Here is a 16,662-nt window from a genome sequence, read left to right as displayed (position 1 = left end):
TTCTATCCAAAAGTCAAGCACTTTCAAGGAAGGATTCACGTACTTTTTTTTCCGTGTACTCCCGAAAGGTAAGCAGCAACTCCTCAGGGGCAGCTGCTCACCTTTCGGGAGTAGATGCTCGCTTTTTTGAGGTGAGCTGCGAGCCCTGTGCAAGGAGCACTAATTTCGGACATGAAAAGCCAGCAGCCTGCCTAAAATTCTTTCAGTGTAGGTGTGTGACGGAGGGTTAACAAAAATTATTGAACTTCTAAATAGGTAATTTAATTTAGAAATTCTGAAAAAATGTAATTAAATTTCTTGAAATTTTTAAAGAATTGTAAATAAAAATTTTGAAAATTGTAATTGAATATTACAAAAATTATTCTATTTGAATAATTGAATTCTCGTAGAATTCAAATTCTGATAGGAATTGATTTGAAAAAAATGACTGAAATTTTTGAAAAATAATTGAATATTAGAAGCATTATAATAGTAATATTAAGAAATAGGTAATTAATTAAATTTTAAAAGGTTTTTAAACATTTTAATCGCCTGTAAAAGCATAATAATATTAAAATGTTTTTTAAAATTAAAAAAAAATTAGGTTTCTAAATTTTTGTAATTAAAATTTTTTTGAAGATAATTGAATTCCCGAAAATAATTTTAAGAATTGAAACAATTAAAAGTTTTGTCAAATTTCATTGAAACAAATTTAATATTTGATAGAAATTGTTTTGAAATATTTTTGAAGAATTATATCTAGAAAAATTATATTTTTTAACAAATACAATTTCAAAAAGAAAGTATTTGTAACTAACAAGGAGCATTAAAATTGAACGCTAGTTATTCTTGTTATTTATTGTTTACTTTGTTAACAGGAAGTTCCCCAGGATTTGTACGACATGGCAGAAAGATACACTGTTTGGGAAGAGAAGAGAAATCAAGAGAGAGATCGCGACAGGAGAGACGCTGGTGGCAGAGGAGGTCGGGGTGGACGAGGAGGTCGTGGAGGTCGAAGAGGCGGTGGTAACCGCTGGGGCAATAGTGATTATTAAAATCTAGTTCCAAAGCAGATAATATATAAAAATAAAATTTTGATTTATATTATTTAAAGAATATTATGAAACTAAGAGAGAAAAATTTCACGGTTTTTGAGAAACTGTGCAATATTATTATTAGCAGTACGAGACTTACGAATAATGGAAATACGATGTCGATTCAAGAGACACGTATCATTTTATTTTTAATTCGAAGAGACTGATAAATAGAAATAGCAAAAAAAAGTATGCTAAGACTTAGTTAAAACTTGAGTATTTAAACTCGTTTCCTACCATTTTTTTTATATTGTTATTACTGTTCTTTAGATGATTATTATTATTATTATATTTAGAGGCGACTGTCAGTATTAAGCGCCAAGTACGAAGAAACGCTCTTCCAAATCGAGACACGTTCAGTTTCGTTCCTTTCCTTTCATTTTTCTTCATTGAATAAAAATTCTTTCTTCACTAAAAATTCTAAATTATGTATTTATTATGACGTAATTTACAAAAAAGGAAAATTTTAGGTAAAAATAATTGTCACTTTTTTACAATGATTTTTTCTGACTTATCTTTGATTAAGCAAATTGTCCAAATAACTTAAACATTGTAAGTGTAAAGAGGAATAAAAGTGGTTAATTTTTCTACAAAATTGCTCTTTATTTTCTTTCTTACTAACAGAAAAAGTGAAATTTACAAAGTTGCATTTTAAAAAAAGCAAAAATTGTTTTACGTGAAAATTATAGAAAATATCTTCTAAAATTAGAACTAGGTAATAGTTAATTGATCTCAGTTCACGTGAACTTATTTTTTACGTAGCGTGTAAGGAGTAATTTATATGAAAAGTTTACAAAAATAATATTAAATTCTAAGTATAATAATTATGGGAAACTTATCTACAATAAAGAAATATTGCAAGAGAAATATGTCACAATATAATTTCATATAAATTATTATTTAAATTCTAAAAGTAATCTTTAACTTATTTAAAGAGCTGATTATTCAGATATCAGAATTTAGTGATACAACAAATGTATCTATTATAATTTTTTTTTTCTTTTTTTTTTAATTTTTACGTGTTAATTTATTTTTGATTACTCTAAAATTCTTTAAATTATCTAAATTGCAAGAGAAACAATTCTTTCCCTTTCTTGTAAAATTGAAGACAATAAGACAGTCAAAGAATTTTCTTTCTAGTTTTTAAGAACGTTCATACGCTTTACTATTCTTGAAAAAAATCCACCTTCTTTAAATTTATTTTACCACCTAATCCAAAATTTCTTTAATAGAAAAGAAATTGAATTTGAGTCCTTCAGCATTTCCTTGCTGAAGAATTTTCTAAAATTTTTACAATTGGTTTTATTACAGAAAGAAGAAAAATTTTCCCGATATTCAAAAAAATTAAAAGTATTTTCAAGAATAATTAAAGACGAAGAATATTCTGAATCTTGGCTCTAAAAAAATTAGAATAGAAAAGTACATGAAGAAATTATGATCAATTTGTGGAAAAGTCGTAGAAAAAAATTCGAAAAGTAAAAAATAAATTTCACAAGCGATAAAAATAATATTATAAAATTTTTTTAGAGATTCTACTTAGCTGTAGACTAAGAAATTTTGAGTTTTTGTGTATTTTAAGGCAAAAAGTTTTCCACTTGGTGTCGGCGTTGAGAATGCGATGTCATCAATTGACATTATATAACCATAAAAATAGTTTCTCCTGAAAATAAAAGAGAATATTTTTAATTATTATTATAATTTTTTAAAAAATTAAATTTTTAAAGATTAAATGCAAAATTTGATTGAAATTTAAAATATTGTTTAAATATAGAAAAGTTAAATTCCACAATTTAAATAAAATTATTTTCATAAATAATAGAATTCCTCGTAGGAATTGCAATTCAGTAGAACCTCGGTTATCCGACACTCCGGGTTGTCCGAGGCATTGAACATGCTCGGATAATGCGGAAAAAAATGTTCACAGGACCACTATTTATGTTCATTGCATTTAAAATTTCGTCTATTTTTGTAGTTCAATATTATTCTAACATTTTAAACACATAAAAAATAATTGAAATTTTCATTTGTTCGTGTTATCCGTGTTTTCGATTATCCGAGGCATCTCTTCCCCACATTACCTCGAATAATCGAGGTTTTACTGTACCTATTTAAAAAAAATTTAGTAAAATTCTCAGAAATTCAATTTAAAAAATTTAAAAAATTTTTTTTTTTTTTTTAAATTTTTAAAATTTTTAAAATTCATATTTACAAAAATTTCAGGAAAAAATCTAATTATTTTCTGCAATTTTAATAAAATTCTTAGCAACATTTAAATTATTTTCATAATTAATAAATACTTCTCAGAAATTTAGGGTCATTTGGGGTAAATGTAAACAAGGGGTAAATGTAAACAGTAGATGTTTCAGCTAAATTTACAAATTTAAAAATAAGTACGACGTCAATATTTTTACTTCAGCTCACCTACAAGATGTTCTGAGTATTGCCAATATTTTATTTTGACAATTGGCAATACCATAGTGTAAGTTATTTTTTAATGCAAAAAATATTGAAAATCAAAATTTTACTGTTTCAGTATTTTGTCTCGCATTTGCATAAAAATAAATTTAAAAATCAAACAAAATTATGTAATTCTTTCTTATTAATGCCCTATTAACTTTGATTTTTGATTTTCGTCAATTTAGTTAATAAATAATTAAGTGTTTACATTTACCCCGAGAATTTGAAAACTCGGGGTAAATGTAAACTACATTTTAAACTACATTTTTCAACTACATTTGAAAAGAAAATAATTGAATAAATTTGCTTCTTTTTCACAGTTTCATTAATTTGGCAATGTAAAATTACATAGAAAAAGAAATTAGGTCCTCTTTGAAAAAAAAAATTTGATAAAAAAAAAAATTTTTTTTTGGAAATTTGATCAATTTTAAAAAATATTCTTAGGTTCATCCGCCATTTTCAAAATTAACAATTTGACTTCAAATTCGTATACAGCGACCTCAAAAACCCCCGAGTAGCCAGATTCAAGCAAATTTGATCAATTTTTAAAAATATTATTTTTAGGTTCATCCGCCATATTGGATCCACCATTTTGAAATTTAAAAATTCGATTTTAGATTCTTATTCAGCAACCTTGAAAACTTCTTTTTTCTAAGTTAAATGAAAATCTATTAAAATTTCTTCAAGTTATTCAAGTTTTTACATTACTAATTTTGTAATGGTTGATTGTTTATTTATATGATACATTATCAGTCAACTGGTTGATTTACTATACATCTACGAAGAATTTTTTTTTCAGTTTTTCCATTTCTTAAAACAGTAGTATACACGGAAAAGTTTTCGGGCGAGCTGCGTTCTCCGCGCGTAGAGAAGGTTTCCTAAAAGAGAGAAGGCATATCGCCTTGTAAATGGGTGAGCTTCTCTCTCTACTGGGAACGCTGCTCACCCGTTGGACGAGCTGCGCTGAAAGTCAGTGGTAGATACACGACTGGTAGAGCAGCTCGTCCAATGCTGGCCTGCTGCGCTATCTTTTTGCGACTATTGCTGCACCAAAGTGAAGTTGCGCAGCGTTACTAGAGCAAATAGAGTTGCTCGCCCCAAAACTTTTCCGTGTACTTGAAATAACTTGTTTCTTAAACCTCGCTTAACTACAGTGGTGTTTACATTTACCCCGAATTTTAGGAAAATTTCAAAATCTCGGGGTAAATGTAAACAGTCAGTTTTAGGCGATTCAGGTGCATCAATATTTTTTTGTACCTCATAAAATTTTTCTAGGGAACACTAGCAACAAGTTCATGCAAAAGAAATTCGTCCGTTTTACCTTTTAACAAAAAAAACTAAGGTTTTTGGTGAAAGATACATATTCCGTTTACATTTACCCCAATTGACCCTAATTATTTTGAAAAATTTTGGTATGATTGTTTATAAGAATGAAATACTTTCAATACAATTTTAATTAAATTTCTCAAAAAAAATTTAATTTTTTCGTAAACTTAAAATAAAAGTCTTTTATTTCAATTATTTTCATAATTAATACAAATCTTCACATAAATTATTTATTATTATTATTATTATTATTATTATTATTATTATTATTATTATTATTATTATTATTTATTATTTATTTTAAAAGTTGTAATAAAATTTCTCAAATGAATTTAATTATTTACAAAGAATGTTAATAAAAATAAAAAATAAATAACCTATTCAATAACCTATTCAATTATTTTCAAAAAATTTGATAAAACTCGCTGTAAAGGAATTTAAATAATTTTTATATATTTTCAATTAAATTGCTAGTAAGATTTACATACAATATTTTTAAATTTTTTCGTAAGAAATTCAATTATTTCAAATTTATAATAATAAAATAAATAAATAATATTATTTATTATGTAAAATATTTATTATCCTACATTATCCTTTACTAAATTTTTCAAAACTAACAGTAATTAATAAGAAAATTTTTTTCATGTTAAAAGACGTTTTTGTTAAAAAAATACATTTTTTATAAATTTTATTATTTTGAATCAGAACTAATTTCAATGTTATTAATTTTGAAAATAATTGAAATCTTGATAAGAAACTTATTAAAATTTTCGAAAATAAGTAAATTTTTTTCACGAATTTATTAAAAATTATTGTATTGAAAATATTGCAATTCTCATAAAGAATTCAATCAAAATTTTTCAAAATAATTGAATTTATGTCAAGAATTTTATTAAAATGCATTAAAATAATTAAATTCCAGTTAAAGTATTTTATAAATGATGAAAATAATTGAAATTTTGCTAAAAATTTTATGAAAATTTTCGAAAATTATTGAATTTTTTGAGAAATTTAATAAAACTTGAAAATATTTCAATTTTTATAAAGAAATTTATCAAAATTGTTCAAAATAATTAAATTTTAGCAAAAAAATTTATTATTTAGAAAAAGACTAAAAAATTTTTCAAAGATTTTATTTAAATTTTTTTCTTGTAAAAAATTTTATTGAATTTTTCTCAAATAATAAAATTCTTGGGACGAATATTTATTAAAATTATTTTAAATAATTAAATTTCTGCCAAAGTATTTTATAAATGATAAAAATAATGAATTTAATTAAAATTGTATGAAAAATATTTCAATTTTCATATTTTCAATTTTTTTTAAATTTTCAAAAAGAATTTTATCAAAATTGTTCAAATTAATAGAATTTCTGAGAAGAATTATAATATTTAAGAAAGGAATTACATTTTTTCCAAGTAATTTAATTAAATTTTCTTTCTTATAAAAAATTTTATTGAAATTTTCCAAAGTAATGAAATTTTTGTGAAGAATTTTATTAAAATTCTGCGTGAAATAATTAAATTCCTAAAGAATTTTATTGATTATGAAAATAATTCAATTCTCAGAAATAGTTTTATAAAAATTTATCAAAGTAATTAAGTTCCTGCGAAGAATTTTATTAAAGTTTTTTAAATAATTGAATTTTTTCAAGGAATTGAATTAAAATTGTCTGGAAAATATTTCAATTCTCAATTTATTCTGCATTTTTTAAAATAATTGAATTCTTTTGAGAAATTTAATTGAAATTGTATTGAAAATAATTGAATTCCTGCGAAGAATTTTATTAAAGTTTTTGAAAACAATAAATAATTAGAATTAATTAGTAAAGTTAATAATTTAATTTTTTAAATTTTACTTAATTTTCCGAATATAATAATGATTAAGTAGTTAATTACTTAATAAGTGAATTTTTTTAAATTTCCATCTGAAATTATTCAAAAATTAAAGTTGATTTTTAAAAATAAAAACTTTTGTAATTTGAGTAATATAATACAGTAGAACCTTGGTTATCCGAGCCTCGATTATCCGAGATTCCGGATTATCCGAGGCACTAAACATGCTCGGTTAATGCCGAATAACTCGGATAAAACGAATCGAGCGACTAAATTTGGAAAAAAAATTTTACAAAACTACTATTTGTGATCATTGCATTTAAAATTTCGTTAATTTTTGTCGTTTAATATTATTCTAACACTTTAAACACATGGAAAATAATTTTAAATTATGAAATTTTCATTTGTTCCGTGTTATCCGAGTTTTCGATTATCCGAGGCACCTCTTCCCCACATTACCTCGGATAATCGAGGTTCTACTGTAAAAACAATATGAAGCATTATGTAAAAAAATAATATAATTCAGTTCGAAGTCTGAATAATCATAATAAATACTAAAACTAAACTAATACTAAAACTAACTTTAAATGCGGACAGAATGAAAGAATGTGCGAAAATTAACGTAGTTAATAATAAATATTTGAATTTATCACCCGGTCGTCTTTCTTAGTTAAAATATAAAACACTGAGTTGAACGATCACTCCGAGTCAGTGTTTTATTTTGAATTAATTAATAAAATAATTGTATTTGAAGATTTGATACAATTAATTAATTGAAATTACCTGAGAGTATCAACGAGTTGTGTAGCAATTCCCTTCCGACGATGACTCAAAGCCGTCCAAACAACATTAACACCACATTTGACTGGCGTACTCTCTGAACTGCAACAATCCAATTCCATCAGTTCCGGAATCATTCGATGTGCTTCCTTCACCGATTCGACGACAAGAACACCCAAAACATTCCTGTCTCTCACGTACAAGTAAACCTTCTTGTCACGATAGTACGACAATTGCATATCCACCAAACCCAAATCAGCATCAACCACATTCAAAATCTCCGTCACCTTCTTCCAATGCTGCTTATTATCAACCGGGTCAATGAGAATAATCCGACTCATCGTTGACTCATCGTCCCAAATCACTCTCTCATTCTTCCAACCCTGGAACTTGAGCGTTCTCGTACTATTATGATAATTTAGATGCGCCATCTCGTCCTCGGGATCGCCCATCTGGTAGACAATTCCACATTCATTGCACTGAGTCGCACCGAATTTTTTCTGACCACAGTCCAGTTGGTACTGATCCGATCCGCCTGCTGATCGCGATAGAGTCGATTTTTTCTTCTTGGAACTTTCGGGTTTCGCCGCTTCCTCTTTAGTTGAGAAGCCTTTCGTGAAGAGTGGATAATATTTTACTGTTTCACCGTCAGTACTGTCTTGGATCGAGTAGGTTTTCAGACTCAAAATTTTTGTCAACTTTCCCTCGTCCTTGTCGTCGATGTTCATGAACGAAGTCATGTTACTCAGCTCACTGGCAGGCGACATCATCGCGTCTTGGAAAAGTACTTTCTCCGCTGGTTCGTACTCGTCATCGGCCCAGTCGTCCTCGAGAATCTTCAACAAGTCCTCCACGTCCTTCTTACGTGATTCATTGTCCAGCTCGTCGACGACCGTCAGATCGTTCGCGTCGAGTGAAATGTCCATTTTAGCCTTCTTGTGAGTTCTTTCGTTCTTCTCCGATTCGTTTGCTTTCGAAGGAAGAGTTCGCTTTTGTCGCACGGTCTTAAAGAAACGTCTACTAGAATCAATCACGACATCTTCCTCAACTGAGGTCTGTGTTTTGTTCCAGAAATCGAAGTTGATTTTAAGTTCACTGTTCGTTGGAGTTTTCGTCGATTCGACTTTGTCCTCTTCGGGGCGATTTTCCTCTTTCTTTTTGAAATTTTCTATTCGGGACACGTGCTTTTTGGGCTTTGGTTTCTTGATTCCGTGCGAAACGCCACAGTTGATTTCGCTTCTTCTGGATCTTCGGTAGGATCGTGAAGTCGGGAGGCTGCGGCGCTTCTTCGACTCGTCGTATTGCTTCCAGTCGATTCCGAAAGCGCTGAGACGATCCCTTCGTCCGCTGCCGTAGAACGACTTCGTGTCGACGGTCATGCTGCTAATCTGGCTGTCCTGGAAGAGAGAAGCCCTGGCTTTTGGAATCGAGGAACCCTCGTCGATTTTCTGTAGTTTCGACCCCTTCTGGTTCGAATCGTTAATGTGCCTCTTGACCGCAATTCCCGACTTCTCCGGGGAAATCTCGTCAATGTCGAAAGAACCGATGGTCTTGCGACGATGCAGACGTGGAAGCGACACGTCCTTGTTGACCGAACCTAAAGGTGTGATCATTCTCTGCTCCGTGAACTCCTTCTGCGGCGTCTCCTCGACGTGATTTTCGTTCTGCTCCTTTTCATCTCTGAGAGGAGTTTCCGGAATGAATTCGTTGCCGGTCGACTTGGGTGAATCGGGGAAGATTTTTCGCCTCGGCGACGAGCGGGCTTTTCTCGTCAAGTGTTTGAGAGTGCTGAATGGAGAAATGCGTTTGTCGGCAAGTAACGAGGTGGGTATGAGACGATCCCAGGTGGCTTTTATCACGGGGATTTGAGGCGAACCGTCGGGCGTTGCCAGAGGTGAAATGAATTGACGACCTGGGGAACTGCTTGTACTGCTGGGACTTCCATTTGTCAGAGCCAGTGGAGACATTGGTCCTAAATCTGACTCGTCTCCGGAGTTTATGTCATTTTCCTTTCCGCGATGCTCTTGTTGGAAAAGACTGCGTTTTATGATACTCCCAAAAGGCCCGAAGAGGCGTTTCTGTGATCGCCGAGGAGTGCACAGCATCTCCTGCGACTCTTGTCCACTGTCACTGGATATCATTGTTGGACAACAATCTAAAATCAAAATTCAAAATTAGTCTTTTTGTTAGTAATAACTAACAACATTAAATTACGTCGGTCAAGTTCGCAAAGTTTATGATCAACGATTGGAAAAAAAATATTTTTTCTACTAAAAGGAATAAAATTTTTTGTTCACAAATATTTCTTTTCTAAATTATTAGTCAAAAAACTTAACGTAATATTTTATATACAAAAATTTATAAAAATTATTAACTAATTTACAAATTAAATATAATTATTTATTGTTTTCAAAAACTTTAATAAAATTTTTCGCAGGAATTCAATTATTTTCAATACAATTTAAATAAAATTTCTCAAAAGAATTTAATTATTTTTAAAAATTTCAAAAAATCTTGTAAAAAATTCAATTATTTTAAAAAATAAGTTGTTAAAAATATGTCCTACCATAGTTTGTTAATGTTGATAATATATATGACCTTGGGAATTCATCTTTTAAAAAATGATGAATAAGTACATTCTTTATGAGAATTGAAATATTTTCAAAACAATTTAAATTGAATTCCTTGAAAAAATCCAATTATTTTCGAAAATTTTAATTAAATTCTTCGCAGAAATTCAATTACTTTAATAAATTTTGATAAAATTATCTCTGAGAATTGAATTATTTGCATAATGAATAAAATTCTTCAGGAATTTGATTATTTTAAAGAAAAAACCGCTGCAAACTTGCATATTTTTGTTATAATTTTGGAGTTCATTTCATGAACACTTTCTTTTCTCATAAAAATAATAATAATAGAAATATATGAATAACTTTTTATAAATATGGTAAAAGTGATTAAGTTTTGGATAAATCAATGTATTTTTCAATACTCTACAAGATAGTTATAATTGTTTAATAGTTAAAGTTTAATAGTCTTCAAACAAAAAAGTTGAGAAAATGTCATTTTCCACAATATTTTTGGTTTTTAAAATACCAATAATTTCGAAATTTATGATCGAATTAGGTTTAAAAATAGGTCAATCGAAGAGTTTTTTAATGCTTTACAAGTTGGTAACGATATTTTTATAGTTACTTCTACATTTTTCAACAAAATTTTCAAAAAAGTCTTATTTTCCAAAATTTTAGATTTTTAAAAGTTTAATATCTCCGGTTAATATGGACAAAAAATGTTCAATAAGGACTCAAAAGATGCGTCTAAAAAAACTCTACAAAATTAGAGAAAAACATTTTTACGTGTTCTAACATTTTTTTTAAGTTATGGACAAAAACGATTTTTTGAAAAATTCAAAATTAAAAAAAAATATAGTTAAACTTTATGAATCGGGCTGAAAATACTCTTATATTATGTTTGCACGTGAGACCTACAATTTAAAAAAAATCATCCCTAAAGCAAAAGAAAAGAAAAAAAATTAATTAAATACTTTGAAATTTTTTTAATCTTTTCCCAAATAATAAAATTAAATTATTTTGAACAATTTTGATAAATTTTTTTTTAAATTGAAATATTTCCAATTTTAATTAAATTTCTCAAAAAAATTCAATAATTTTCGAAAATTTTATTAAAATTCTTAGCAAGATTTTAATTATTTTCATCATTTCAAAAATAATTTGGTAGGAATTTAATTTAATTTAATTTCAATAAAAGTTTTTACAAGGAACAAATTTAATTAAAAGAGCTTAAAAATTTTTTTAGTCTTTTCCTAAATGGATGATTCTCCTGAAAGGGACCACTTCACGTGTTTCCAACATGAGGTTCTATTTACATTAATTTCCTATTGATATTCTATCAAGTTTAAATTTTTTGAAAAATTTATTTATAATCTACGAAGATTTATCTATTTTTATGTAATCTTCTAATACTTATATTTAAAGTTCTTCCTTGATAAAAAAAGTTATTGAAATTATTAATTAAAATAGTATTATGAATTCATGAGAGTATAAATTGAATTCATCTCCGAAGCCTCGTTTTCTAAGTAATAACATATTTTTTAACGTTTTAAACATAATATGTAACCTATGTAAAAATATTTGATGATTAAAACTACAAATATGAAATATGAAATTTATTTGAACATTTTAAAATTTTTAAATATTATTACACATATATTATTAAACTAAATGAAAAAATTTTCATTATATATTTTTTGTTGTTAATAGCAAAGAACTGTCTACTGTAAGTAGAGTCCTCGAAAATCTGGTTGACATGATATCATGAAGTTGAAGTCCACAACGAAAAAAATTTGTTTAATCTATTCCAATATTATTTTTAATTTAATATTCAATTGTATAACAATTATTATCAGATTATAAACATCAGTTTATTTTTTCTAAATATTTTTGTGACAATGTTGCTCTGTTATCTTTTACTAATTTACTAAGTGAACAATTTTTTTCGTTGATAAACGTTGTGGGACTTCAACGTGATCATGATATCTCCAGTCAGAACAGACGGAATCAAAAATTCAAACGGCATATTAAAATATTGGTAAGTGGTTATAGCCCAAAGTAAAATAAAAAAATGTTCATTGAAAAATAACACAGTGCGGACTTTTTACTATTTTAACCCTTCTTTTGCAACTAAAATTGTTTAAAAACAGGTTAAAAATTATAATTTTACTTCGGGCTATAACCACTTTTACCTATATTTTAATATGCCGTTTAAATTTTTTGATTCCGTCTGTTCTGACTGGAGATATCATGTCAACCAGATTTTCGAGGACTCTACTTACAGTCGCCAGTTTTTCGCTATTAACAACAAAAAATATAGAAAGAAAATTTTTTTATTTAGTTTAATATATGTGTAATATGTAAAAATTTTAAAATGTTTAAGTAAATTTCACTATATGAAAAAAAAAATTCTTCAAAATTTTAATAGAATTTTTACCAAGATTTAAATTATTTTCATAATTAATAATATTTCTCAAAAGAATTCAATTATTTTAAAAAATTGTAATAAAATATCTCGAAAGAATTCAATTATTAAAAAAATGTCGATTAAACTCTAGGTAAACGTACCAATTGTCGAGGATGGTTCCTGTTGTCGAGTAAACAAACTTTGAATTTTATTTAAGGGGGGGGGGGGTATAGTTAATTCGGTGAAAAAAACGCATGTTTTTAAGAATTTTTTTTGGCGATACGCAGAAAGTTAATTTATTTTATCGCTTTGCATATAATACTGCAACACTTGAACAATATTTTTCTAAATTTTAATTTAAAAATATTAAGAACTGAGCAAGATTCTAACATTTTCCTCAGGCGCCTCCAAAAATTTGCGGTGTTCACTCTAACTCGCAACAGAATCATCCAAAACAAAAAAATCAAAGTGCATTTGTTAAAGGAGATGTTTTTTGAGGTAACATCGGAAGCCATTATTTTTTTATTAAAAAATTACCAATTTTACAATAACAAATTAATCGATTTTTTACAGTGAAAATCGACTTTTTGGCTTTCAAGTGCTACGGAAAATCGAAAAGTAAAAAAACAAAAAAATCCCTTCCGATAATACCTCAAAAAACATCTCCTTTAACAAATGCATTTTGATTTTTTTTGTTTTGGATGATTCTGTTGCGAGTTAGAGTGTACACCGCAAATCATTTTTTTTTGACGCGGCTGAGAAAAATCTCATTATCTCGCTCAATTTTTAATATTTTTAAATCAAAATTTAAAAAAATATTGTTCAAATGTTGCAATGTTATATGCAAAGTGATAAAATAAATTAACTTTCTGCGTATCGCTAAAAAAAATTCTAAAAAACATGCGTTTTTTTCACCGAATTAACTATACCCCCCCCTTAAACATTTTAGCACATTGTAAATGGAAAAAAGTGATAAATATTAATTTTCTTATGCGTTATAAATGTGAAAAAATATATTAATATTACATCCACAAACAAATGAGATATTTTAGACAATATTTTTTGGTTATTACCATGGTAACATCGACAAATGGGACACCCTCGGCAATTGGTACATTTACATAAAAATTTAAATCTTTTTAATGCAATTTTAATTAAATTTTTCGCAAGAAATTTGATTATTTTGAAAAATTTAGATAAACTTCTTTCTAACAATTCAATTACTTCCGATTCAAAATAAAAAAAGAAATATTTTTAATTGAAAACAATTTGGTTTAATTAATTTTTAGAATTTTTTAATCTTCAAAGCATTAAATTAGAATTTCATTAATTTTAATTTCAAAACATTAAGAAGAAAAATTATCTTCCAAATGAACGTAATATTTGTAAAAAAAATTTCATAAATTACTGATTTCAATAAAATTTCGAAACTTGAATTTTACTTTAGAAATTCTATTAATTTGTTTATAGTTAAATTCGAACGTTCAGACTTCAGAATATAAAAGTTTTTAGTATCTTTTAATTAAAAAACACTATTCAATTCCAATCTCAAATTCAGGGATATAAAAATTACAGCCAAATATTTCTAAATTAAATAATTTTAGTACTCGCCCCGTTTAAATTGAAATAAATAAATTTTAAAAACACTAAAAAAACAACAAGTCTGTTAGCAACAACGGCAATAACTCCCTGAATTCTCCCGCTCAAACTTTTACCTTTTCCATTCACCCAATTTTTTAGGTTAGAATGTCATACAGATATCAAAATAATATGTAAATTTATAAAATTCATCTCACTTGGGTCATTAACAATGAAGAAACATTAAAAACACTGATAAGGGAAAACTCTAAAAAGACAAAATCGTTTGTTTGTTTTTATTTACAGGGGTGTGATTACTTTTTTACGATACAACTTAAAGGGCTTAAAAAGAGACTATTAGGTACGAAAATTGAATTATAACCTTTCAATTAAAATCATGCAAGATAAAAAGGATTCTTACGCTTTCTTTTGTTCGCTTACGAAACCAGTCGAAGGAAATTTTCTTTTAGAAAACAACAAAAATTCATCCGAAGCAACTTGTTTTTTTTTACAGGAAGTGTAACGGCTATTTTCCCTCCTTTCCCTTTGTGATGTATTATTCACTGCGCATCTAACGTGCGCAGCAAGGAACTCGGATTTCGCACCTGCTCGATTTCTTGTTTCTGATTGGTGGAAAAATTCATGTAATGGAGCACTCACAGCTCTGCCTGCCTGCGCAGGCAGTAATTGGAGTAAGAGAGAAAGTCAATTAGAGTGAAAGAGACAGTAAATTCAAATTTGTATTGCTGCCTACTAGCTGTGAGTGCGCCTTAATAAGAAACTGGCGGTTAATTCAAATTTAAAAATTAAAAAACGAAAAAACAGATCTATGCAACTGCTAAAAATAAGATGGCAAAGAGTTGACTACACTGTAAAAACTGTCGGGTGAAATTTACACCGTCGCACGAGGGCAATAAAAGGACCCTCGTCGCACGATGTGAAATCACCCTGAGCCTCGAATGAAATTTACATCGACGCACGATGTATATTTTTTTTTGTACACTCGAGTACATCGATGCCTTCCCTCATTGAAGGCACTAATTTCACGAAGTTTGCCTACCTTTTATATTGTCTAAAAAATCAGCCAATGGAGAAGCAGGATTCCGTTGATATTATTGACACGAACTATAAAAAATATAGAATGTGGGCAAAACTCGTCAAATTAGTGCCTTCCTTGAGAGAAGGCAACGATGTACTCGAGTGTATATACATCGTGCGTCGATGTAAATTTCATTCGAGGCTCAGGGTGATTTCACATCGTGCGACGAGGGTCCTTTTATTGCCCTCGTGCGAAGGTGTAAATTTCACCCAACATTTTTACAGTGTACACGGAGAGAAAAATCAAGCGTTTGTAGTAAAGTCCAACCAAGAAGACTATATACAGGAGGAACAACTCGAGTATTTCCGATGGTCCCGATTTTAACGGACGATTGGGAGTACTACCCCGAGGCGCACTAGTCTTCTGCACATCTCAACACATGCATAACTGTGTATATTTTATATATATTCCATCTGACAGCTGTAACAGCTGCAAGTTTTTATTATCCCCTCATATTGAATAATAAGTGTAAATATTAAGTGAACTTAATATTTTTAATACAGAAATTTTTAAAAAAAGTGAGAAGTGTATTTAACACTAGTGTTTTTAATTATGATTCGTATTGATGAAGAGTGTTAATTTAAATAATAAAAGTTGTAATGGGATTTTCATAACCATTTTTTATCTTACAATAAAAAAAGGGTATGTTATATTATATAAATTATTATCTATCCTATTGTAATATATAATTTATTATATATTTATTATTGCTCCAATTATATTTATTTCTGTTATAGCATTGTATTTGAGGTTAACCATAACCTCCAAAGAGGAATTTTTCCAACTGAACTAAGTTTTCGGATTTAACGCTCTACGATATTTCAAAGATTTTAAAAGAGATTTATAAATTATAAAAACTAATGAAGATGAAATCAAGTAAAAATATTTCAGAAGATAAAAACTCTTTTGGGGCATTTCATTTAGTGTTTTCAAAATCAACTGTCACAGAACTTGCACATAACCAAGAAAATTGTAAACAAAACAAACACACATTATTTAAAGATACACAGATAGAGTTTATACAGTTATGCATGTGTTGCGATGTGCAGAAGACTAGTGCGCCTCCGGGTAGTACGCCCAGTCGTCCGTTAAAAACGGGACCACTGCTTACTATGAACAAGCAGGCGAGTTGGTTCTCCTGTATATAGTCTTCTTGAGTCCAACGTACAATAGGTTCGCGAAGGTCATTCGCGAACGAAACGCATGAGATAGACAAGGACACAAATATATCTCTGTCATTTGCTAACTCATGCTTTGCGTTCGCGAACCTATTGTGCTTAGGCCTTTAAAAAGCACGGCGCTGTTTACACTGTAAAAAAATCTATTGTAAAATAACACGAAACTTGTAATTTCACACATCAAAATTATAGGTTGTACGTAGTAAATTTATTTCGTTCCAAAAGTAGTTTTACTATTTTTAATAATTTTACATTATACGACTATGTAATTTAATAGTTTTGTGTAAATTTACTACGTCCGACGTAGGAAAATTTGATCACTATGTCCGACGTGGTATTTTTACATTGCGTGT

At 28.4% G+C, this 16,662-nt stretch overlaps 2 protein-coding genes across 3 annotated transcripts in view; one reads left to right on the top strand and one right to left on the bottom strand.

Moving 5' to 3' along the window:
* The window catches only part of LOC122502411 (probable ATP-dependent RNA helicase DDX43), a 40,746-nt gene extending 39,078 nt beyond the window's left edge, over positions 1-1,668 (top strand). For both annotated transcript variants that reach the window (XM_043612446.1, XM_043612453.1), the window contains one exon: positions 858-1,668. In XM_043612446.1, the coding sequence (XP_043468381.1) occupies positions 858-1,034 (177 nt within the window). In that variant the 3' untranslated portion in view covers positions 1,035-1,668. The remainder of the gene's footprint in view (positions 1-857) is intronic.
* Positions 1,669-2,062: 394 nt separating this feature from the next.
* On the bottom strand, positions 2,063-14,611 carry LOC122502423 (N-acetyltransferase ESCO2). Its single transcript, XM_043612466.1, has 3 exons — positions 14,454-14,611; positions 7,478-9,629; positions 2,063-2,733 (listed from the first exon to the last, which is right to left on the bottom strand). The coding sequence occupies exons 2-3, from the start codon at positions 9,613-9,615 to the stop codon at positions 2,610-2,612; spliced, it is 2,262 nt and encodes a 753-aa protein (XP_043468401.1). The 5' UTR covers positions 9,616-9,629; positions 14,454-14,611; the 3' UTR covers positions 2,063-2,609.
* Between the last annotated feature and the right edge of the window lie 2,051 nt (positions 14,612-16,662).

This window comes from Leptopilina heterotoma, unplaced genomic scaffold (genome assembly GCF_015476425.1).
Source record: "Leptopilina heterotoma isolate Lh14 unplaced genomic scaffold, ASM1547642v1 Lhet_107, whole genome shotgun sequence".
Classification (NCBI taxonomy): Eukaryota; Metazoa; Arthropoda; class Insecta; order Hymenoptera; family Figitidae; genus Leptopilina; species Leptopilina heterotoma.
Note: the sequence above shows the minus strand (reverse complement) of the source record. Positions and strands in the feature narration are given on the sequence as shown.